General features: G+C 38.8%; 3 protein-coding genes across 4 annotated transcripts in view; 2 read left to right on the top strand and 1 right to left on the bottom strand.

Moving 5' to 3' along the window:
- Window positions 1-458: 458 nt before the first annotated feature.
- Window positions 459-9,501, bottom strand: LOC113107419 (heterogeneous nuclear ribonucleoprotein K-like). The gene is made up of 16 exons (XM_026269914.1): window positions 9,407-9,501; window positions 8,459-8,565; window positions 7,671-7,768; window positions 7,533-7,589; window positions 6,937-6,980; window positions 6,179-6,251; window positions 5,837-5,950; window positions 5,629-5,757; window positions 4,171-4,487; window positions 4,026-4,079; window positions 3,855-3,897; window positions 3,624-3,636; window positions 3,179-3,214; window positions 3,020-3,081; window positions 2,775-2,944; window positions 459-1,390 (listed from the first exon to the last, which is right to left on the bottom strand). Exons 2-16 carry the CDS (start codon window positions 8,514-8,516, stop codon window positions 1,360-1,362), a joined length of 1,299 nt encoding a protein of 432 aa, XP_026125699.1. The 5' UTR covers window positions 8,517-8,565; window positions 9,407-9,501; the 3' UTR covers window positions 459-1,359.
- A 63-nt stretch (window positions 9,502-9,564) lies between these two features.
- Window positions 9,565-14,399, top strand: rmi1 (RMI1, RecQ mediated genome instability 1, homolog (S. cerevisiae)). 2 transcript variants are annotated; one of them, XM_026269911.1, is made up of 2 exons: window positions 9,565-9,838; window positions 12,416-14,399. In XM_026269911.1, the coding sequence occupies exon 2, from the start codon at window positions 12,447-12,449 to the stop codon at window positions 14,160-14,162; it is 1,716 nt and encodes a 571-aa protein (XP_026125696.1). In that variant the 5' UTR covers window positions 9,565-9,838; window positions 12,416-12,446; the 3' UTR covers window positions 14,163-14,399. The 2 variants fall into 2 exon arrangements, with proteins under 2 accessions (XP_026125696.1, XP_026125698.1); XM_026269913.1 differs by having other exon boundaries at window positions 9,571-9,664.
- Window positions 14,400-17,885: 3,486 nt separating this feature from the next.
- LOC113107417 (BDNF/NT-3 growth factors receptor) overlaps window positions 17,886-24,461 on the top strand; it is a 40,216-nt gene continuing 33,640 nt past the window's right edge. The window contains exons 1-7 of the mRNA XM_026269910.1: window positions 17,886-18,657; window positions 19,862-19,936; window positions 20,011-20,082; window positions 20,197-20,265; window positions 20,587-20,729; window positions 23,427-23,563; window positions 24,249-24,381. Of these exons, the coding sequence (XP_026125695.1) occupies window positions 18,449-18,657; window positions 19,862-19,936; window positions 20,011-20,082; window positions 20,197-20,265; window positions 20,587-20,729; window positions 23,427-23,563; window positions 24,249-24,381 (838 nt within the window). The 5' untranslated portion in view covers window positions 17,886-18,448. The remainder of the gene's footprint in view (window positions 18,658-19,861; window positions 19,937-20,010; window positions 20,083-20,196; window positions 20,266-20,586; window positions 20,730-23,426; window positions 23,564-24,248; window positions 24,382-24,461) is intronic.

Below are 24,461 nucleotides of genomic sequence, written 5' to 3'. Positions count from 1 at the left end.
TTTTTAATTTGTAGAATTAGTATGTACATTTACAATTTGACATGCCTGCAATCTTTAATCCCCTTCTAATTAAGATTGACAATTGATAATACTCAATACAATTATATTCTATAGAATTAGAATTTCACACAAAAGTGAAACAGGTCTGGACTGTAAATGTCATCTTATAATCAAAATCAGAAAATTATATTTTTCATATAGAAGATTTAAGCGTTTTTTTTTTGTTTTTTTTTTTTTTTAGGGCCATAGAGATTCCGGTTCCATAATTTTCACAATAATTAAACATCCCACCGAAGCAAGTAGTTTAGTGTAATGCGCAGTCTCATTCAGAAGTTAAATACATTTGTCAAGTAGGCCTATACCGTCGGTGCATGTTTTTAATTATAAATTAATTAGTTTGACCAGACATGATGATTTTCATTATACAGTACTGACACTATATAAAAATAATACCATGCTGGAAAAAAATGGCAAGTCCTTTATTATTTCAGACAAATGACAAACTCTACAAATGTGCCTGGTTGGAGAACTTTAGAGACAATTTGAGTAAAAAAATAAAGATAAGAAAAATAAAACAAAGAATAGGAGCATGAGAATTATTGTCCTGCTCTGACACAAATATAGCATAAAACTTCAAATCCACTTTTTTCCTTCGCTTCTTAAAAAAACAAAAACAACATACAATGATTGTGGGCTTTCTTTTAGGATGGCAGACCTACAAATAAATTCCAGAGGTAGAGCAATTTCTTTTTTCCCCAACACTAGATTTAAGAAACCCAGCAAAAGACAGGAGAAAAGAAATGCAAAGAAAAGTACTGCGAGCCTTCAGTACCTGGTGAAAATATGATCTGTATTTCTGAGGATAAAACATTACACGCATGGAACAGAGAAAGGAAATTATATTCATACATCCATAGTAATCATTTTCCATCGTATCATTGGATATTCACATATCATCCTCTAATGCCGTTTGAGAACGCTCAGAAAAACAAGGTGTAAAAAAAAAAAGAAAAGGAAATTTGTTGTGTGACTTTGTACATTCTGGATCTAGAGTTTGGAAGAGTGTCAGAACTCACTAAACATTCACTCCTAAAGGGAAACAACAACAATGTCCTCATCCAGGATTTCTGTGAAGTGAGAGTTGGCCCATATAAAATTATTATTTATAAAAAAGAAAAAGAAAAGAAAAAGAACAATCACACAAAATCCACAATCAAGGTCAAGCAGAGGGCCCGGGCTCGTACGATTCTATGATTCGTTCCTATGAAGGTGACAGACGGACGCGTCATGTGTCAGGCCATCATGTGGGGACAGGACTTGAGCTGCAGCCGGATGGACGTCCTGAGAAAGGAGGGCTGCTTAGTTCTGCCGTCCCAAGAGGTGCAGAGCACTGGAGAACAAAACACACAAGAGAAACCATCAGTCAGCGGCAACTATCAGCACTCTTTGACGTTTGGCTGGTCGTGCGACTTATTTATCAAAATTTGACATGAACCAATAGAAATGAACCAAGAGAAAACATTACCTTCTCCAGCTGCCAGAGGGCGCTCTGTGCTGCTCAGTGCTCCTGTAGTCTACACTGAAAACATAGAGCGCCCTCTCGTGGCTGGAGACGAATGTAATGTTTTCTCTTGGTTCTTGGTTATAAATAAATGCGACTTATAGTCCAGTGCGACTTCTTCGTCATGACGTATTTTTGGACTGATGCGACTTATACTCAGGTGTGACTTATAGTCCGAAAAACGCTACTTAAACACATATTAATGCCTTCTGCTGTGTGCCTTTTTTTAAGGTCCTTTAATCTGCTCAATACCTAAACTTACATCTAGCTTACTAACTATTAATACGCAGCAAACAGGAGTTTGAAGAAAAACTCTAACCTGATCGAAAGTGTTAACATTTAAATTTTTGAAAATACAAATATTAAATAAAAGAAGTTAGTTATTACCACTACAACACATGAAAACTTTTTTATTTGAGCTTTCAAATATTGTTCGATATTCGCAATTTCAGATTCACCTCATGGTCATCACTTCTGAAACTTTGCAGCTTGAAATGTAAAACTTTTTAAAATTATAAACCGGTTATATACAGAGAGAGAAAATGATCAAAATGAAGTGAGCGACAAGAAAATCAACCTAGAGTTTTCCTTCCCAATGTTTTTTGTTTCTGGTTTAAAGCATAAAGTCTCTTAATTTTGTACAATTTACATTTGAAGCTCAAAAAATGCAGATTGGTTGATAAATTGATAAATAATGTTTTTTTTTTTTCATTGATATGAATTCAAAGGTTTCTGCTCTGCTGAATTAAGACTTTAAGACCCACAGAAACCCTGTTTATAATCAATGAAGCTGATTTCACTTCGGTTCAGCTACAGCACAAGTCTGCAGTCGGTCTACACTGCATAATAAATCTCTCATTTACATTGTGTTGTTATAATGAAACAACTTGCAAATGCTCAGAATGAGGGGATTCTAACTTAAAATCCTCTGATTGGCCATTGGGCTCACGTGTTCAACAAACATATCTGTGATTGGCTACAAAATCAGGGTCTGTCCAAATTCGAAGGCTCCTTCATTTCTCAGAGTATAAAGCATACAACTGCTGGCTACTGAGATTCATTGTGTGCCGATGAGAACAATTTATTTTTTATAGAAAATGCTGGATTACACTCTGAAATGCAAGTGTAAGGCTGGAACGGTTACATCTTTTAATGTGTAGTATTTACTTGGAGTCCCTAACTGAGCTGTGAAGTCGTTGAATGGGTCACACACCTGTTCTGTAACAGGTACTGAGCGTTCTGGATCTGGTCTTGGGTCCCGGTGATGGTGATGATGCGGTCCTCAGAACCCTGCAGGGGCTCGTCGATTTTGATTGAGGCTCCTGACTCATGACGAATCTGCTTGATCCTCTGACCGCCTTTACCGATGATGGATCCCGCCAGCTGACAATCACAGCAGAGCAAGTTAAACACGTGTTTCAAATGAAAAGCGCATCGCATTACGAGTGATTTACTCACATCTTTAGGAATCGTGACTTGTGTGGTGATCACAGGACCCTCGCTGTAACTGCTCCTTCCACCTGAGCATAAAAAGAGAGGGAAAACATCATAATGGGAGATTTACAATTACTACATAAAAGTCAACTGGCCTTCTTTATAATATGAGGGAATCCTTACCAGACTGATAAGAGGAATCCCAAGATGAACTGTTTTCTGATTTGAGAAAAACAAAAAGAAATGGTAAATCTTTTGTAAAGGTGAAGATGACACTCTTTTGATAGTCTTTTCAATGTCAAAGTGTCTCAATTTAGTTGAATTCACTAAAAAGTAAATATTTAAATCAGAAACATCATCTGTAAAATCGCAAAACACTTTTGGACAATTTTTTTTTTTTTTTGTATTCATTCCCCCTTAAACAGCATGTAACAAATAAATAATTGAATTGCTAAATAAAATTGGTTGCTTCACATATTGTTCTAATGATGTGTAAGTAGCTGATAAAATCTTTTCAAAGGCATACATGAGGATAAACATGACCTAAAAAATAAATGAATAAAAACCTAAAAAAAGCCTGAGCTACATAGCATTTATTTATTTAGCATGTATTTAAAGACAAACTTACCATATCCATCATTCTGCAACATAAGAGAAGAGAATAGAAATGTGAGAATCAAAAACCTTAAACACAAATGTTTACACAGAAAAAAAAGCCAAACACACAAAGATTTTTTTTTTATGATATGCATATAAATAATTCATAATGAACATTCCAACATTAACAGATTTAGTTTTGTGAGACAAGTCTTGAAACTGAACTAAACGTAATCAAATGACAAAAAGACTGAATACTGACCATGCTGCCTCCGTAACGATCATTGCGCCCTCGTCTTTCCCCACTGGAGAGAAAAAACGCAAAAGCAACAATAAGCCAACATCACATCCTACCATAACAAACACTGTTTCACGACACAAAGGCGACATATGAAAACAAACAAACAAACGCAGATCTAGATAAAGAACGTACTGCCGCCGCTCATCCATGTGGCCCCGCTGGGAGCTGTAGGAGTACTGGTCATCACTGTCAAGACAAAGAGATATACAGCACAAATCAATACTTAATGATTAACCAAAATATAGCCAAAAATAGATGAGGTGAGTATGTGTCTCACCCTCTCCTGTGGTGTGAGGCTCCCATGGGCATGTTTCGTGGAGGACGACTCCCTCCTCTCCCCCCTCTCTGGGAAGCAGGGGGGCCCCTGCGTGGGCTCATGTCATCGTAGTCTCTCCTGTTCTGCATGTGGTGACCGCCACGGCCTCCGCTGGGGGGCATCCGATCAAAGCCTCCGCCGCTGCTACGCCCCCTCGAGGAGAAGCCGCCCATAGGCCGACGGCCCCGCTCTTCATACATCATACTGAAGCCTCCGTAGTCATACGTTTCATCGTAAAAGTTAGGGTCGTACTGCTGAGCTCGACCTTTAATGGGAGCCTGGAGAGACAGAGAGTTCATGAGAAACATGTCTAATGACAGACAGCACTGGCAAACTAGGGGAGGGGGATATGGCAAAAATATCAGATTACCATTTTTTTTATTTTATTTTTAAGGAAAATCACGATTCTTTGTGATATTGGTTTTACTATTTTGCAAGTTGTAGACAAAGCCTTTAAATGTAACAAAATATTAAAAGTTTGGATTTGTAGGCCAAAGTGGTGGTGATTTGTGTTGTTTTATTAACATTAAAAGGAATAGTTCACTCAGAAATATAAATTCTGTCATCTATCTGTCAATTCTGCCATAGTGTTTTGATTTTATACCGATTAGTTAAACCTGAATGAATGTCTTTCTTCTTCTGAACATAAATGCTATTTTAAAGAATGTGGAAAACAAACAGTTGCTGGCCCACAGTGACTTCCACTGGATTTTTACCTACCATCAAATTCAATGTGGATTAGCAACTGTTTGGTTCCTCACTTTCTTCAGAATATCTTTTGTGTTCAGCACAAGAAAGAAATTAATACAGGTTTGGGTCAACATGTGAGTGAGTAAATAATGACAATAATTTTATTTTAGAGTGAACTGTACCTTTAAATGACAAACCGCAGCATGTTTAGTTCTGTCCCTTTAAGACCTGCATGCATCTCATATACAGGCACGCATCCATTTTTCTCTCAACGGTTTACTTACATTTTAGACACAACCAAATGAGTCTATAAGTAAAGTTTGTGCGTTTTGACAGTATTAGCTCAAAAGATAACTTGGTTCAGTAATCAGGTGCTGTTTAACAGTGTTTTAGACTTTTAGTGCACTTGCTATGTGTGTATGCGCTCAGAAAAAGCACATGTCAGAACAGCACGTGAAAGAAACGTTTAACCCGCAAGGCTTTAAAGCACATGTAAATAATGTACTTTTGTGATTGTGAATAAGCGCAGTGTCCGTGAGTGTAACAATACCCCTGATGTGAATGTGTGTGGCATTGTACAGTATATGACGGAGGCAGTAGAACTGCACCTAATAGAATACATGCTGTAGCACGATATTTCTTCAAAAGCAGATCGTGCAGACATTTTTATCGTCCAAAATCAAAAACAGTCATATCGCACACCCCTGTGTCAAACTGTCTGAATCAGACCTCCACAATAAGCTCCAGCATGGTCTTAATGCACTCCACCACCCGCTCCGCTTTGCCCCCCACGAGCACCACGCGGTCAGTGGACTGAGGACAGCACTCCTGAAAGAGCTTGATGGTGGTCTGGGTGCTCTGGAAGAGAGAAAGAGTTCGGATCAGCACAGGAAATTCCTCATTTGTAGTAATTCAAATGCTCTTCTGAATGTCTCACTTCACGAAGCTCCTTAATCTTGGCGCCCTTCACTCCAATGATGCTCCCAGCTAGACTCTGATGGATGAGCAGCCTCAGTTCACAGTCAAAGTCCACGCCATTATGATGTTGATACTGTCCAACCAATCAGAGAGGAGGATCAAATGTGTCATTCAAATAAGATGTAACATACACACACATATATATATATATATATATATATATATATATATATATATATATATATATATATATATATATATATATATATATATATATATATATATATATTATATGAACACACATTGGTTTTTTCACAAATATTTTTGTTGTGGGGAAAAACAAACGAACAAAAAACCTCACCTCTTCCAGAGTAGGTATGACCTTCAGTAATATCTCCGCTACTGTGGGAATATCGGCACTGATGCTTAGGATTCTGTCAAAGTAATGAATCGCATTCCACGAGAAGAGAGAAGAGAACCGATATTAGCGATACACACAGCCAGAAGAGTACCATCAGTGCTTTTGTTAGTGCATTTAACAATGAGGAGAGGAGCCAGACCCCAAAGAGTCATGGAGTCATGCACTCCTTTGCCAAAGAACACAGGAAAACAAAGAAAAACGAACTGAAGCTCCTTCCCGTTGCTGAAATGTCAAGATACAGGGAAGGTCCGATATGCAGTGTGACGGAGGGAGGTTAAAACTGATAGAGGCAGAGATGAACATGAATGAAGCAGGAGCTCCAGATCCAGCAGAGAAAGTTCAAAAGTCAAACACAACAGTGAAATAACACAACAGACAAAAGGGAGACATGTCATTTGCACCTTCAAAAATTTCAGCCATTAATTAGCAAGAAACCTTTCAAATGAGAACATTTCCCAAAGGAACAAACAAAGCTAATTCAGAGAATGTTTCTGTCGTTGGAGAGGGAAACAGGGAGGGAAAGGGCTTCCGTACATGACAGAAAAGGCATTTGAACACAGTAAAACAGTTAATAACGGTTCTCATGTTTCATGGCAGTAAGGGAGTAGTTTGTACATTAAGGATGTTAATACACTTCTGATATTGGCAGTAACAGAGCTGATATGACTTGGAGGTTGGAGTATCTGAGTGGCACGTACCGCTCGGGCCCACTGCTGTCTGGGACTGACACAGTGGCATTGTACTGCAGGGGGCGGGGCCAAGCACCCAGAGCAATCAAGCACACGGATGTCAATCAAGTAAGCCACCCAATAGGAAGGGCACGATTATGGGTGTGGCCAACCAGGGAGTCAGGAGGTCAGGCGGCAGGTGGGCGGTACGAGTCGATCCGGAATATGGGAATTGGCCAAAAATGAACAGAAAAATAAAAACAAGGAAAAGGGGAGAGGGAGTGGAAGAGGAATACATTTTTAAATTGGAAACACTTTCAGGTGCGACTTTTTCAATTCTCATAATGTTGGAGGAGAATGGAGAACAGGAGAATATGTACTAGACCAGTATTCAATTGACTAAAGAGTACAGCAGAATGTGGGGAATTTATGATACAAAGCATAGCTGCCTTGGTTCCACAAAACCGTTTCGTTATTCTTGGACTGAGATGATTTTAAAGTGTTCTGTTGGCTTTAATACATGTTCTAAAATATAATCCAGTTCTACAGACGTGTGAGCTCCACCTACCATAGTTTATGTGCATGGAAAGTGTGCGAATGTGTGAACTAAACGGAGGAGTACTCACATCTGTGCGCAGAGCTTTAATATACTTCCCACCCTTTCCGATCACCGCTCCGGCATTCTGGAGAAAAAGAGTCGGTCAGCACTGAGGGGACAGCAAGAGGAACTAAACTCAAAAGTGATGGGAAAATCAGCTAATTACTTTGCTCTGTAGCAGAATTCGAAGCTCCACCATGTCGTCAGAATTTCGGGAGCGCTTATGAGGCTTGTCCTCCTCCATATCCTCAGCGGAACGCTTGCCTTGAATCCATTTCACACGGAAAAGTTAGTAAAACACAAGCAGCAACAGATCTTTCTTTTGTAGTGTTATGACATTTTGATCCAAAATGACGAGGTCAACATTTAAAAAAAAAAAAAAAATGTAGAAAATGTATTTAGAAAACAGGGAAAACTGTCATTTCATGGAAGCTTCAACCCTATAAAGCCTACTGTATCATATTTCATATGCAAATTTCTAAGGCCTTTAAATGATCAACAATCAGAACTTTCCTGAAAAACCTGTTGCGCACAATCTACTATACACACATTTATCTGTTCATCTCTCAATCATAATCATTGTATTATTGCATTATGGTGCTATTGTCCTGCTTCATTTTAGGAGCCATAAGAGCCTGACGTTTCAAACATGACACTCAACAAAGCTTTTCTCTTTAGATTTTGTCTAAAGGTTTAATAAACGGTCACAATATTCAATTTTACAGCTATAATTTCATACGTAAGGGTTTACAGGGTTAAACAAGATACTGCATGAGAAAAGGAAGATGCGATTTTATCCAGTGGGAAGATATGGAAGAAAAATAAATAAAATAGACAATTATTATTATTATTTTACTATGCATATTTAACATTCATTACATTGGTTCCATTTAGATTTTTTTGTTGCCTTCAAAAAGAAAGAAATAAATAATAATAATAATCCCTGGACCGTACCATTGCTCTCTTTGTTGCTGAAAGTGTCCTCTTCCTGTGGGTCATTTTCTGGATCCATTATCTCTCTACAAGCGGAGATGAACAGCTCTCTCTATCCAAATGGATGCCTGAGGGAAAACCAACATGAAAATATGACATGGCCTAATAGGATGCTAGCCCCAAGCTTGTGCGTGTAATCATTTTTATGATCTTATCAGAATGAACAGTGCTCTGTGTTTGCTGAGCATGACTGGGACAAAACACAGGAGAAAGAATTAAAAGCAACTATAATGAGTTACACAAAACTAAAACTAAATGTTCTGGTAGGTGTTCTCCAAAAATGTACTGAAATGCAACTCCAATACATATTTAACTCAGCTATTTACTGCCTGGTAAAGTATTAGAAAACAAACATAGACTTGGGATGTGTCTCAAACCCTATTAGGCTGCCTACCTAGACAGCACTGAATGTTCAAACTCATCTGCGATGCACAAACTACTCTAGATATGAAGCTCGCAGTGTTTGATTACAGTAAAGTTAGTATGTCAGTCGCCATCTTCCTGTTCTCGATCCGCTGCCTGACTGGCTAACGTTGATTAACAATAGAGTTCCAGGAAGCTAACGAGCTAGCATCATAAAGTATATTTTATCATCAAGAATACTCGTATTTATTAACGTTACGCCACGTGGAAAATAAATATAGTAAAATAAGTAGAAAACGCACTTCCTGTAGCAACTGTGGAAGTTACAGTAACGTTAAATGATTATGGTTGCTAGTTTCCTTTAGCTAACAGAGATGAAGCTAACTTAGCTATCGCAAGAAAACCCTGAATGCAAATTGCGACCGTGTGCACGAAAAAGTACCTCAATAATTTAGGATAGTGAAACAGTTTGACACGAGAGCATACTGGTTACTTGCGTAAAAACGGTGATAGAGTTAATTTGTTTGAGGAAATGTCTCCACCGACCTGTTCCTGTCGTGCTCCTCTTCAACAACAGTGACGCACTAAATCTTTCTAACCCCGCTGTCGCGCGGACCAATGAACGCGCCTCCCTCTACAAAAGATACGCGCTCTGATTGGTCCAAACTCCAGCACAACCGACACTCCAGAAGTGTCAAGGACAATTATTGGTAAAAAGAAACGTCCATCTTTTAAGAACGCTTTTTATGATTGGCTAGCACGACTGCTTGGTATTTCACGACTGCAGTCTCTTTCTGACATGAGGTAAATGTGATGTTTTGTTTTGCAAGTTACTCGATGAACTGTTAAATAAGTAGTCGCTGTAAAGGAGCCACAAGAAGACCTATAGTGTGTAGGTTATGGCGCCAATACACTCACTAGAACTCAAGGGCGTACTCAAGCTTGACACCATGCAGCCTGCACGTGAATGATTGTCTGGTGAGCTGTCTGCTTTATCTAATCATAAAAAAGAGTGTAAACTGCAGAATATATCTGACTATCTATCGGTCTGTCTATCTTCTGTCTGTCCATCCATATATCTATCTATCATTGATTAATTGTCATTGTAAAATTATTGTTGCTATGTGGTTGCTAGGGTACTCAGGGTGGTTGCATAAACATGCTAGAAACATGATAGCATCATGCTAGTTACTTGTTAATCATGCTAACAACATGTTAGAAACACCCTAGCAACCACCCTGAGTACCATACAATTGGGTATCATAGCAACCAGCTACCAACAGCTTAGCAACCTCTTCAGGTTCCACAGCAACACCCTAGGAACCACCACAGGTATCCTAAAAAACCCAAGCAACCACTCTGGGTGCCCTAACAACTGCATAGCAACATCCTAGCAATGGCCATGGGTACCCTAACAACCACATAGCAAATAGCCTGGGTACAATAGCAACCAAATAGTAACATCCTAGCAACAACCCAAAGTACCTCAACAACCGCATAACAACACCCCAGCTACTCTATCAACTGCATAGTAACACCCTAATAACCACCATAAGTACCTAAGCATCCGCATAGCAACACCCTAGCAACGCCTTGGGTACCTTAGCAACTGCCTAGTAAAACCCTAGCAACACCTCAGCTATCCTAGCAACCGCATTAGCAACCACCTAGCAACACCTTAGCAACTACCCTAGCTACTCTAGTAACCACATAGCAACACCCTATCAACCACCAAAAATACCCTAGCAACTACAATCTTTAAAACTATATGAAGTATTTCAAACTACTTCATAGTGAAAACCTTCATTGTCTACAAACTTTACTTTCTAGTAACACAGTTGAAGATGTAATAAGTGGCTAGTAAATCTTTTTTTTAGTAATTTTCCCAACTATGCTAAACAGTATTGTGTACAATTTGTATTGTGTGTGTGTGTATATATATATATATATATATATATATATATATATATATATATATATATATATATATATATATTATTTTTATTTTTTTTCACTAATTCCATTTAGAAAGTGAAACTAGTATATTATATTCATTTATTACACAGAGACTGATATATTTCAAATGTTTATTTCTTTTAATTTTGATGATTATAACTGACAACTAAGAAAAATCCCAAATTCAGCATCTCAGAAAATTAGAATATTGTGAAAAGGTTCGATATTGAAGACACCTGGTGCCACACTCTAATCAACTAATCAACTCAAAACACCTGCAAAGCCTTTAAATGGTCTCTCAGTCTAGTTCTGTAGGCTACACAACCATGGGGAAGACTGCTGACTTGACAGTTGTCCAAAAGATGACCATTGACTAGGGCTGTTAGATTCCACAATTTTTGGAATCGATTCCAATTCCTGGTCATGGAATCGATTCCAAGAATCAATTCCTCACTATTGTTTTCGATTCTTTTCCAATTCTTTTTATTTATTTATTTTTAGATTAAAAGGAACCTAATCTCACCATGATGACTGCAGGATTGGTCGTATAATGTATTCTTCCTATAATATCAAGCTAAAAAAAAAAAAAGTGACGATACAAAAATTTTAGTTTTTTAAGCTTTGCCCGTGAAATTAGTCATAGCCCAGCTCAGCAAGGACATGCGTTTATCGCATGAATTAAATAAGACATGAAGTGTCTAAAATAAATGTGCACAGTTCAGCTGAATGATGAAGTTTACTTTGTATACTTTGCATAATATTAACAAACCGTACACTGAAACAAAATAAGCACAACTGTTGTAATTATGGCTTAGGTGAACTGTGGTCCTAAAATTCAAATCATCAGTGCCAGCTTGTTTTCTTTCTGTTTATTTTCGGAATCGAGGAATCGATTCCCAGCCCTACCATTGACACCTTGCACAAAGGATAGCAAGACACAAAAGGTCATTGCAAAAGAAGCTGGCTGTTCACAGAGCTCTGTGAACAGTGTACAAGCAAAAGGGTTGACCGCACCATGGAGAGGATTGTGAAACAAAACTCATTCAGAAATGTGGGGGAGATTCACAAAGAGTGGACTGCAGCTGGAGTCAGTGCTTCAAGAACCACTACACACAGACGCATGCAGGACATGGGTTTCAGCTGTCGCATTCCTTGTGTCAAGCCAAATTTATGTTCTGCGATGAAAGTCAATTTTGCATTTCCTTTGGAAATCAGAGTCCCAGAGTCTGGAAGAAGAGAGGAGAGGCACAAATCCACGTTGCTTGAGGTCCAGTGTAAAGTTTCCACAGTCAGTGATGGTTTGGGGTGCCATGTCATCTGCTGGTGTTGGTCCACTGTGTTTTCTGAGGTCCAAGGTCAACGCAGCTGTAAACCAGGAATTTTAGAGCATAATATACAAGTTTCACTTTTTGAATGGAATTAGTGAAATAAATCAACTTTTTGATGATATTCTAATTATATGACCAGCACCTGTTTATATATATAAAATGTATGTGTGTGTTTAAAATTTTAAACTTACAAACTACAACATTTGTTTAAAAAGTCCTTACTGAATTCTCAAATCATTAATACACATTTTACTCTTTCTGTGTTTAATAGTTGAAGCTCTCGTGTCCCGGCCAGTGAGAGGATGTCAGCGGGTGAAGTGCAGGTTACCCAGGCATGGCTGCGTTCTCAGTGGCACATCCAGGTCCCTCATGCCTGGCTGGACGCTTGCGTGAACTGGATAAAGGAGGAAGCGGATGGCGAACCCATGCCTCAGTCGCTGCTGAATCAGCGCGTCCTGGAGCAATGGCTGCTGACTGACCTGCGAGATCTGTCCCACCCGGTGCTTCCCGAAAGAATATCCGAGGCACAGAAAATGGAACTAAACAGCTGTTACTGTCTTCAGATGGACTCCCTACTAGATGTCAGCCAGCCTGCATACACGCAACTGCAGCGTATTCGGGGCACCAACTGCTCTAATGATCAAGTCACTGCGGCTACGCCGGAAACACAGCGGCCGTGGGAGGCCAAGCCAACACGTATGGTGATGTTGCAGCTCACGGATGGAGTCCAGAGTCTGGAGGGTATGGAATACCGGCCCATCCCGGCTTTAAGTACCAACCTGCCACCCGGGACGAAGCTACAGCTAGTCGGTCCTATCGTCGTCCGTCTCGGGGTGTTGCTCTTGAAAGCAGAGAACGTGAAGGTGTTGGGTGGGGAGGTGGAACAGCTCTTGGAGATTTACTCCCAGAGCAGAGTGCTGTGTGGGACCCTCGGTGTGCCTGAGGAGAACCATCCACAAGGTGAGGAACCAGATGACCAGGAGCTCCTGGCCAGCATAGAGGCTCCAGTAGATCATCAGGTAGCTGACAGCGGCTATGACAGCATGGCTTCAGTAGCTTCCTTCAGACCACCTCAGTCGCAACCCCGTCCTCAAGCAGCGCCCATTTCCAGAGAAGACGACAACTGGGAAATGGATGAAATTCCAGATGATGACTTCAGAAGCATTCCAGACAATTTTGACGATGTACCGCAAAATGTGGTGGACGGTGTTCCTGAGGACTTCGATGACATCCCGTTAGAAGAGCTGGACAGTGTGATGTGCCCGATCGATTCAGAAGGCAGAGCTGATGCAATCCAGCCCACGATTGAAGAACCAAGCCTTTTAAGTTTTCGCTCTAGTACAACTCTTAACAGCAGAAACTTAAATGAAGTTCCTGATGCATCTGTTGCCAGTTCCTCTACAAACGCAGTTGAGGAACCTTATGTAAACCTACCCAACCAACCCAAAACTGAAGAACCCAGTCAGACTTTTCGCTCTAAAACTCTGCTTTGCACCACCAACCAAAGCAGAATCTTCAATGAAGTTCCTCAAACATCTTTTACAAGTTCCTCTAGAAACACAGCTGGATCTTCTGGTTGTGAACGAGAGGCACCTACTTCACCGTACCTCTGCATGTTACAGGCTGGCCACTGGCCACCCGCCAAAGCTCAGATTTTACGACTACAAGCTTTCATCGTTACCCTCAAAGGAAATTTGCAAAGTAGTAGTGGCATGTGGAAACTCGGGGCCACCATATCTGACGGAACCGGGTACTTGGATGTGGATCTGTCTGACGCCATGCTCACCAAACTCATCGGCTACACAGCACCAGAGGCTCGGGTGCTGCGGAAGGACCTGGCGAGACGCGGTGAGGTGGACCGTGGGATTCAGCACTGTCAAAGAGAGCTGGTGGATATGTGCTGTATGATGAGTGTGCAGGTGGATCAGACGGGCAGAGGAGTCGTGTTGTGTGTCAGTCCGCTCTCTGACCAGGAATGTGCTGAGATACAGAAAAGAGTGAAAGAGAGGAGGAAGTAAGCCGTACTTATTCTCTGGACTCTCATTTAACCTAATCTGACAGTGTTTGAGTAACTCGTTTTGATTCTCTCAGTCTGAGGAAAACGGCTTCTAAAGTCCTTCACTCATATCCGTTACAGTGCAGAATTCCACTGTGTCCTATTTTTGAAAATAGTTTTTTGTTGGATTTTTGTTGTTTTTATATTTGCATGTCTTTGAATGCGATTTAATAAATTTAAAAACATCATTTAAACATCATTACATTTTTGTTTTTCTTTTAGAACAATTTTCTATTTTGTGACTTCCTTGTGTTCTGAGTAGATATGTGTGTGTGTATATATATATATATATATATATAACTTTTTTTTTTTTTTTCAATTAACTTAGGGGCGGGGCTAGGGTTGTTACCCCCACTCACAACTGCTTCTTCTAACACTTTTTCGCTTGACAAAAAGTGCATTTATTCAGTCCCAGAATGACTGAAGACCTGGAGTGGGTCAGAAAAGGTAAAAAGAGTTGAGAGAAAATATAATGCATGTCAGATCCGCTTCACATTCAGCAGCAGCTCTTAAAGAAATAGCAGTCAAAACAACCTAAGAACCAGCTGTTGGGACGTCTATTAATCAAAGGACAAAGAAAAAAAAAACAAGAGGAAAAAATATTGTATACGTATTGGTATCATTGATATTGGCCCTCGGTCATGAAAAAAGATGCCATATTATTTGTATAATATTTTTGTTAATGTTAGCAAATATTAATAAATATACTTTATACATATTTATGTTGTTTGTACGTTAATTTGAAGATTGTGAAATTATATTACAATATAAGTTTATTTAAAAACTTTAATGTTAGGTGGGGTCAATCGCGATTAATTTCAGAAATAAATGTGATTAATTAGTTTTATCGATTGACAGCACACTTTGTAGATAAAAGCATTTAATAAGAAAAGGTATTCTGGTCAGGCTTTATAAAGTGTGTTACTGTACACCATCATTCGTGAAAACTAAGGGCTGTGGGTTTGCAAAATATCCTAAATATAAGAAACAATAACAGTTTTGGTTACTTGGGCAAGCAGATTCACATACACAAACGTCTTAAAACTAATAACAACAGGCACCAATAGATGGCAGCAGTGGAATGTAATTGCTGTGTAAAATGCAAACCATCAATTGTGAGCCAATAACATGCCAAACAGACCCTTTAATGAACAAGCTAATTCCCATGTAGGCTATTCTTCCTGCTGTTCACATAAAGGTATAAAAGAAGAAAAAAAATACACAGGAAAAGAGACCAGAATGCAGAATGTTGACTCGGCAGGTTTCATTATAAAGTCTTGTCTTTTGTAATCTCATACTCCATCAATTAAATCCAATCATAAAGTAGCCTTGTCCTGTTCTTAATCATATAGATTCTACAGCTTTATCTCTACGGTTTATGGCCCTGGTCTAAAAATACATGAGTGTCATTAACTGAGTGTGCAGTAATCAGAACAGTAATCACGTCATCAGAACAAACGGGTTGCAAAAGCTGCGGTGTATGTAGTGGCTCGTTTTATTGCCTCGAATTAGGCTCACTCACCCTAGGTGGCGCCAAGAAGTGAGTGGTCTTTTGTTTTGTGAGACTGATGATACACATGGCAACTTTTTTAACAATGTTAGCATCACAAGGCCCCCAGGTGAGACACAAGGCCCACGAGCGGCATAAGTAAGCAGATTGAAAATTGTTACCCATGTTCAATGGAGAAGTCCAAGGAACTCAAAAAAGTTGCCTAGTAAAATTGCTAACGAGGTTGCCCTGTGCATCATCAGCATAAAAGTTAATGACTGACCATGTGACCAAAACAAATCTTAAGATTAAAATTAGCTGTTCTTCAAATCAACTAGCCCTGATTTTCTGCTCACCTACTGTTAAAGTGATAGCTCACCCACATACGAGGTTATATTATGGAAGTCACTGTCTACCAGCAACTAAAATCTGGAACAACACGAGGATGAGTAATTGATGACAACATTTTCATTTTTTGGGTGAACTTTAACTTTCCCTTACAAAAGAAATAAATAATCCACCCTCAGCTACCTGTTGCTTGTTCATGTCACTGACGATCTGTGTGTTTATCAAAAATGCTAATGCCCGATATGATCTCACGGCAATTCATACATATTTCATGAGATGCCTAATTCTTCACTTCTACGAATTGGTAACATTTTTGATACATTTTATGTATTTGGCGAGTTCCCCGATTTGTATGGATTCATACTGATGACCAACTCCAACACCGCCCCTTATGGGGTAGACAAATCTACAAAATCAGACGAATGAGGTGCTACAGATAAGCCACCTTATAAAATACACAGGGGCAGACTTTAATTCAAAAAGTCAATAGAAATATTATGCCAAATAGAAGCAAAAAGAAGTGCTATAAGCACTTTCATGAGATCGGGTTTGCCCACAACAATGAATTTGTTGGCTATTTTATTTTACAAATGGGAATACATGACATGGGTGAAAAAAAGAGGCTAATAAATAATTCACATCATACAAAACTTCATTGCAGAAATCCTTTAAATATTAAGGTATTCAGAACACAGCAAAATAAAAATAAAAAATCTGAAAAAGCAAGCTATAAAATTATAGGACAAAGTTTTACATAGCCTATATATGACATTATAATTTGTGTTTTATCTTTTAATTTTACAGAATTTTATTTATTTTATAAAAGCACAACATTTCATTGATATTGTAAGCACACTTGAATAAAACTAGCCCCTTTACAGTTTAGAATGAGGTATTACTTTCACCTTTAAGAGCAAAAATGACTGTATTAAGTTGTTTCCACTGTTAGAAAAAACTGCAAGTGATCGCGCCGTCGCCTCCTTGACCTGCAGAGCGCGCTTCAGCTTCAACTCTCGCACAAATGTCTAGGTTAAACATGGGAACTAACATTGTGATATGCTTGAACTGAATCTATAGATTTTATTTTAGGCAAGTCGGGATGATTTGAGATGGCTAAATTGATCCACTGTCTGCCTCTGGCCTTAAAAAAAAAAAATATATATATATATATATATATATAATAATTTCCATGACATGCATAACTAAACTATTTTATGGTATATATATATATATATATATATATATATATATATATATATATATATATATATATATATATATATATATATATATATATATATATATATAAAGCCATTTAACATGCACATGAAAATGAAGAAACATTGGACACAACTATGGGGCACCATTGTGCAGCAGCAAGCATCAAAACAAAAAAGGAATCTCGAGGCTGTTCTGACAAAATGTGTGAAAATGTATAGGCCCCCATTCCTATATTTTGCCTGGGGCCCCCAATTCAATAATTCCGCCCCTGAAAATACAAGCAAATTGATCGTGAGATAGCTTATCTAGACCTGCTGTCTTATCAGTTTTATAGGCCTACGTGACTTATCGAGCTATAGAGAAAATAACAAAAGAGCTACATAAAATAATACTGTTCTTCTTCTTCTTCTTCTTCTTATTATTATTATTATCATTAGTAGTAGTAGTAATAGTATTAATAGGCATAATAAAACAATTAGTAGCCTAACTAAAAATCCATTATGAATTTCAGTACACAATTCTTCCACCCCTTTTTTTTCTCTCTCTTAGTTATGAATCAGACTGAAGGCCATAGACAACTGAAAGACAACTGTGAGTCAGTGCACAGAAGACACGAGAACAGTTCGTTCATTTAAAGATTCATTAAAACGATTCATCCACGAACGAAACACAACTAGTAGCCTACTGTGCGTAAACTACATTTGACTGGCATCACCATGATCTGAGAAACACGCCTGTGAGGAGATGAAACGAACATGATTTACGCTGATAACGAAAGCACAACATGCGTATTATCCATAATTCATCCGCGTTCAGGTCTTGAGTCTTGATGGATGTAAGGATGCTGCTACACGTTGTCAATAATCAGTGAAGCGTTTGAAGGATCTGCTCTCCTCGTCTCCTCCCCTCGGACGCGCTGCGCATCATCCAGCGCTCGCGCTCCCTCACTCCAGCGCTCGAGCTTCCCGAGAGCGCGTCTTATCTGAGCTCAGCGGACACGTGCTATAACGCCAGCATCTCAGCCGTTCATCCCAGACAGAGCGAGGCAAACGCAGACGAGAGGAGCAGAGGGATACAGACACTTCACATAGACAGATACGCGAGACAAGGTCGACGCGGGCGCGTGTGTTTCGCGCTCTCTCCGCGCGTTGGATTGCAGGGGTCTTAAATCTGGAGGCGAGGACCCAGGGATGAGCCTGCTGTCGGGGGGCTTCGGCATGTCGGGCTGGGGCTTCGGTTGGGCTCTGCTGCTTCTGCTCGCGCTCTGGAGGCCCGGTGCCGCTTGTCCGGAGCTCTGCACGTGCACCGGCGCGCGGATCTCGTGCGTGGATGCGGAGCGCAGCATTATGACTTTCCCCATGCTCCAGTCCGAGGCAGAGATGGAGAACATCACAGACATGTAAGTTGTGAAGAAGAGGTCTTTTAGAAGATCAGACGCACGCTGATATGTGCGCAATTGCTTGGTTTCAGTGATGTATCCGGTTATCGTACTTGAATTAGTCTAATTGTGCCAAAGTCATATGTGACCCAGGAGCACAAAACCAGTCATAACTATCACGCGTATATTTGTAGGAATGGCCAACAATACATTGTATGGGTCAAAATTATTATTATTATTATTATTTTTGTTATGCCAAAAATCATTAGGATATTAAGTAAAGATAATGTTCCATGAGGATATTTGGTAAATTTCCCTCCGTAAATATATATATATATATATATATATATATATATATATATATATATATATATATATATATATATATATATATATATATATATATATATATATATATATATTATTATCAATATGCGTTGCTAAGAACTTCATTTGGACAACTTCAAAGGCGATTTTCTCGATATTTAGATTATTATTATTATTATTATTATTATTATTATTTGCAACCTCAGAATCCAGATTTTCAGATTTGTATCTCGTCTAATTATTGTTCTGTAACAAACCATACATCATTGTATCCAAAAAAAACAAAACAAAACCTGACTATAATGAGTGGTTGTGTGCTTTTGGGTCACATTTAAAAGTGCATCTAATTATTAGTCAGTTATAACTGCTGCAGTGCTGCTTCTCTTATGTGAACTGATTTTTTTTTTTAAGTAATTTTGATTGTCTGTAATTAGGTATTTTGAAATCAGCTGCTATTTAAGTCAACAGAGCTTAAGTGCATTTGTTTAAATTTAAGCCAGCAGAACATTACCATTATCTTAAAAAAAAAAAAAAAGTAATATATTATACATAATGTCCACTGGTTAACAGCTTTATTTCATTTATTAATCGTCGTTAATGTTAGTTTCAGCATTTACTACATTGTTAAAATCAACAGTTGTGCTTGTTAACATTAGTTAATGCACCGTGAATTAAAATAAACATAATAATTAATGACATTAACATTAACAAAGATTAATAAATACTGTAATAAATGTATTGTTCATTCATACATGAACTAACGTTAACTTGTGGAACCTTATTGTAAATAATTCAGATTGATATTCAAATAAAATATGAATTTTTGTGTGTGTGTGTGTGTGTTGGAATTGACCCTTGCCGACTCTTTTAGCGAGATTGTTCTTGTTGCTGTTTACAGATACATTGCAAATCAAAGCGGCTTCAAATCCATTAATGAAAGAGATCTCGACGCGTATCGCAACCTCAGAAACCTGTGAGTATAAAGAACAGATTTTACGTGCTTCATGCAGTGAGATGGACATTTCTGACATCCGTGTTGTCCTGCAGAACTGTAACAAAAACCAGGCTGGAATATATTTCCAGGCAGGCTTTTCAGAACAACCTGAAACTACAATATCTGTGAGTGCTTCGGTTTTGAAGAAGCTGGATTCATATTAACTGTATTATTCAAATTGAATTAGTTTTGTTAAATGCTTTTGTCAGTGCTGATCATTGTTTTTTTTTTTTTTAAAGGAATCTCAAAGAGAATAATCTGTCCAATCTGTCCTGGAGGACGTTTCGCCATTTAAACATCTCATACCTGTGAGTCTCGTTTATTGGAAGATATATTGGTTATTTGTGCCTTGCTTTGTTTAAGCGAATAGAAAAATAAAGAATGCAGTGAATAATGCTTGCACACAACATTTATTCGCATTCAAAAGTAGCATTTATTCAAAAATGTTTGATTGCATTTGCAAGGTTATTGATAAATTTGTTTGCCAGTCAGTGCTGACATTCTCAAAAAATATTGTCCGATAAACTGGAATATATTCATGCACACTGCTGATAATAATGTAGTCGGGTTTGTTCTGTTGGTGAGTGTTTATGTATGTCATGCTAAAGGTGTGTGTTTGTGTGTTGCAGGTTGCTGGCGGGCAATCCTTTGCAGTGCATCTGTGAAAACGTGTGGCTGAAGCAGTGGAGAGGAGAGGAGGCCGAGGACCTGTTGTGTGTGGACGAGGGAGGAAAGAGGACCGCGCTGTCTACACTCACACTGCCCAACTGTGGTAAGAATTAGACCAGGATAGAGGCCCGTCAACTAAAGACAAACGAGTCATGTGAGCAAATGTGGTGTCAAACCTAGTGCTGTTGCTCTGTATATAGTTCTGAAGGGTCCTGAAGTGTAGTTTTAACAAGCCCCCTGATCATTTCAGATCACTGAAGAGTGTTTACAGCCAATTGCACCACAGATTGTTTTGTGAACCTGTCACAAAGTGCTATAGATATTTTAACCAATGTTATAGGAAGCAGCGTTGACTCATAGCGGCACGGTGTTGTGTCCTGTTTCACAGTGAAGTGCATCACATTCACATTTTGAAATGGCCGCAGCACATGCTGTGTTTCATTAGAAAGGGTCAGAAATAGTCAGGAAAAATTATATTGTGTCTGTTTTGAAATAGACCTGAGGGTCCAGGCCTTAGTTTTATGACTGCGGCTTGAGACGCAAATAATTATTGATCCACAGATCAGCCTCCAGCCAGGCCTATTTTAAGCAATACCACAGAAGGCCCTCGAGGGAGGAAGAGAGGACAAGAGAGTGAGGGAGGAAAAGGGAAACATAGAGACAGACGAGGGGGTCCCCAGAATGTAAAACACTGAGACATTTAGCACGGAGCATCTGCTGGCCTGTGGCCAAACGCTGTCTGTCTGTGCATTGTGCAATGAAAGAAATGAGCTGCTCCAGTGAACTGTTTCAATTTACCATCTAAAGGGATTAAATTAGAGATTTTTTTTTCAGTGCGGTTTAAACTAGAAAAATAAAATTGCTGGGAACTATCCCTGTAAAGTAGTAGTTCACCCAACAATGAAAATCTGTTCAAAATGTACTCACCCTAAAGCCTACCAATAGTACATGTATATTTGTTTCCTTATTGGAACTGATTTGGAGAAATGTAGCATTGCATCACCTGCTCTGCAATGGATGCTCTGCAGTGAATGGGTGCCGTCAGAATGAGAGTCCAAACAGCTGATGAAAACAATAATCCACACCAGTCCTCTCAAGTCCATTACTTAACATCTTAAGAAGCCAAAAGCTGTGTGTTTGTCAGAAGTAATCCAAAGTCATCTCGTCTGAATCGAGAGAGGAAACAGGTTAAGATCTGTTTTTAAGAAATATGTGAGTGGTCTTTGATGTGACAGGACAAAGAAAAGATGGACCTTTTGACTGGAGGAAGCATGGATTATGGATTTATGGATTTTGGACATGAAGCAAACGGTAAAACATCTCAATGATGGATTGGTTTCTTTCAAACATGCAGCTTTTCACTTCGCAATCTTAATTGATGGACATGAGTCATGTCAGTTACTTGTGGATTAAAGTGATGCTTTTATCAGCTTTTGGGACTCTCATTCTGACGGCACCCATTCACTGCAGAGCATCCATTAGTGAACAAGTGATGGAATGCTACATTTCTCTAGTGACCTGCTAAAACATTTTCTTATTTCTGAGTGAATGTTTTTTTTAGTGTACTTGCAGCAGATTTTGGGTGAACTGTTCCTATAAGATAAAGAGTTGCAGAGTGAAAACGGTTTGTCTGGTCTGAACAGGCTGAAGGTCTGCGCTGTGTGTGCTGGATGTTAAAGAATCACTCTGAGATTAAGAGCATAAGAAACCATAGATGATTGTTATGAAACGATCAAAGCTGCGTGACCTGCAGTTTCCTGCAGAAGCCAGCGATGCCATGGGACGCGGTGATAAGGATGTCAATTGGCGCAGCCTGGGAGCAGCTAGAGATAGAGATCTGATTTGGCTGTCTGTTCATGACAGAGCCGGTAAGAGCTGTCTGCACTCTTTGGCCTTGAATTTAGTGGGAGAACGGCGAGAACAGCACTCCTGTGAGGCACAAGTGATCGGACTTCTGAGCTAAAATATGAAACATGCTGTACGATTCAGTGTCGGTCTAAAGAAGAAATAAAATTACAACACAGTTTAAAAGACTTTTACTTCAGTAATATAAATAAATAGAAATATTTATTTAAAGGGATTCAGTTTCTGAGCTAAATTGTCAAATACATATCTATATGTATTGCGGACCTTAAGACGTTTTTTAAATAAAACCATCGAGACAACGGTACTTATTAAGAAGGAGAGTTTTTTTCAACAGTAATTCTTGATTGGTAATTAGTGTATAATTCAACCTGTCCTCCAACCAATACGCTCGTATAGGTCGTTTGTCCAAATCAGAGCGTATCCTACAATTGCGCCCCTATCGGCAAAAGGTAGTTTTCATATTAATGTTTTGTACTCTTTTATTTGCACTCTGATTTGCGTTTCGTGTAGCTCAGTTGGTAGATTATTACGTTATACCTTGATATGTAATCATGCTATCATGGGTTCGATCCCAGGGAACAGACGTGCATGAAAATGTATATGCTTAATAAATCATAATTTAGCATGATTTCTGTGAGGGTTAGGTTTAGGGGTGGGGTTAGGTTAGGGGTGGTCATTCTAACGAATAAGCCACCTTGTAAATTATGTAGAAAATAAATAAACGTGCGATTTGATTTGGTAATGACGTGATACGTCATTTCATGACGACAGACGCGATGCGATACTGTCATTGTTTTTACGCCCGCTAGAGGGCGCTTAACTTTAAAACGTAAATATTGGTCGTAATAAGGTGCTTGCACAAATGACCTATATGGTCGTTTTTTGTTGGAGGACAGGCTCGTATAAACTGGTTTGTGGTGTGTTTTCTTTCTAGTTCTCCCTGCTGTGACTCTGAAACCCACTAAAGTGACCGTGCAGAAAGGGTTGAATGTGACGCTGGTGTGCAACACTTCAGGAACGCCCACACCGACTCTGAACTGGACCACCTGCAAATTAAATTCAACATACGAGGTAACTGGAACCCTCATCTCAAATTTACAAATTAAGTTAAGCTCTGAAGAAAAAGAGCCTGATTCACGAGATCTAGACATTTTTTAACATTTCAAGAAAAACTCAGAATTGTGCGATAAAATAGCAGAAGTGTTTTAATCTGAGTGTATTATTAGGGCACTAGCTTTTTAGCCCTTAGCCATTTTGATGATTAATTATGAAATTTATGCATTGTTAATGCCTTTCTTATTATGTGACATTAAAGTTTTACTGAGAAGATTACTTGTAACGTTAATATATTTGATCACATTTATAATATGTGAAATATGGCAACTTTTGTTGATTTGAACAGATGTTAAGGCTTTGCTTTATGGAACAGGGCACAAAAACCTTAAAGTTAATTTAAATTGTCATTTGCAAACCATTTTCTTAATGTGGCGTAACAGAATATTCACAAAAACAACAATGCACAAATAGCTGTTGGTTAACTTTATCCAAATGGTCGTCCGCCTAAGTGACGCCAACGGAAAAAGAAAGTCATTTCAGATGAGTGGCAAATGACTGCGTTTTGATTAAAGACAATTATTTTTTCTTTGGAATAGCATGCCAAAATGAATTGTGCACAATAAGGTTATAAGCATTCTGTAAAGAGGGAAGAGGCTTTAAATAGAAATGACATTGGCATTGCTGTAACTCACACCTGCAGCACGAGGACTCAGGTCAGAGGTCAGAGCTCAGACTGGTGAATGTCTCTTCTCTGGACAACGGATGCAGAATCACTTGCGGGTCTGAAAACATGGTGGGAGAGGCTGAGGCCTCTGTGGATCTGGACATACTGTGTAAGTTATCAAGATCACTGTTGCATGAGACTGGCATAACTACTCATTTATACTGGAAATCACATTTATACATTGGATTT

Source organism: Carassius auratus, chromosome 8 (assembly GCF_003368295.1).
Source record: "Carassius auratus strain Wakin chromosome 8, ASM336829v1, whole genome shotgun sequence".
Taxonomy (NCBI): Eukaryota; Metazoa; Chordata; class Actinopteri; order Cypriniformes; family Cyprinidae; genus Carassius; species Carassius auratus.
This window is presented reverse-complemented; position numbering and strand designations above follow the sequence as displayed.

Excerpts from the sequence above, each read along its gene's own strand:
- LOC113107419 (XM_026269914.1), bottom strand. The coding sequence starts at position 8,516 with ATGGATCCAGAAAATGACCCACAGGAAGAGGACACTTTCAGCAACAAA. Across the intron at positions 5,951-6,178 it reads TCATACCTACTCTGGAAGAG|TATCAACATCATAATGGCGT; the intron begins GTGAGGTTTTTT and ends TTGGTTGGACAG. Across the intron at positions 5,758-5,836 it reads AGATTAAGGAGCTTCGTGAA|AGCACCCAGACCACCATCAA; the intron begins GTGAGACATTCA and ends TCTCTCTTCCAG.
- rmi1 (XM_026269911.1), top strand. The coding sequence starts at position 12,447 with ATGTCAGCGGGTGAAGTGCAGGTTACCCAGGCATGGCTGCGTTCTCAG.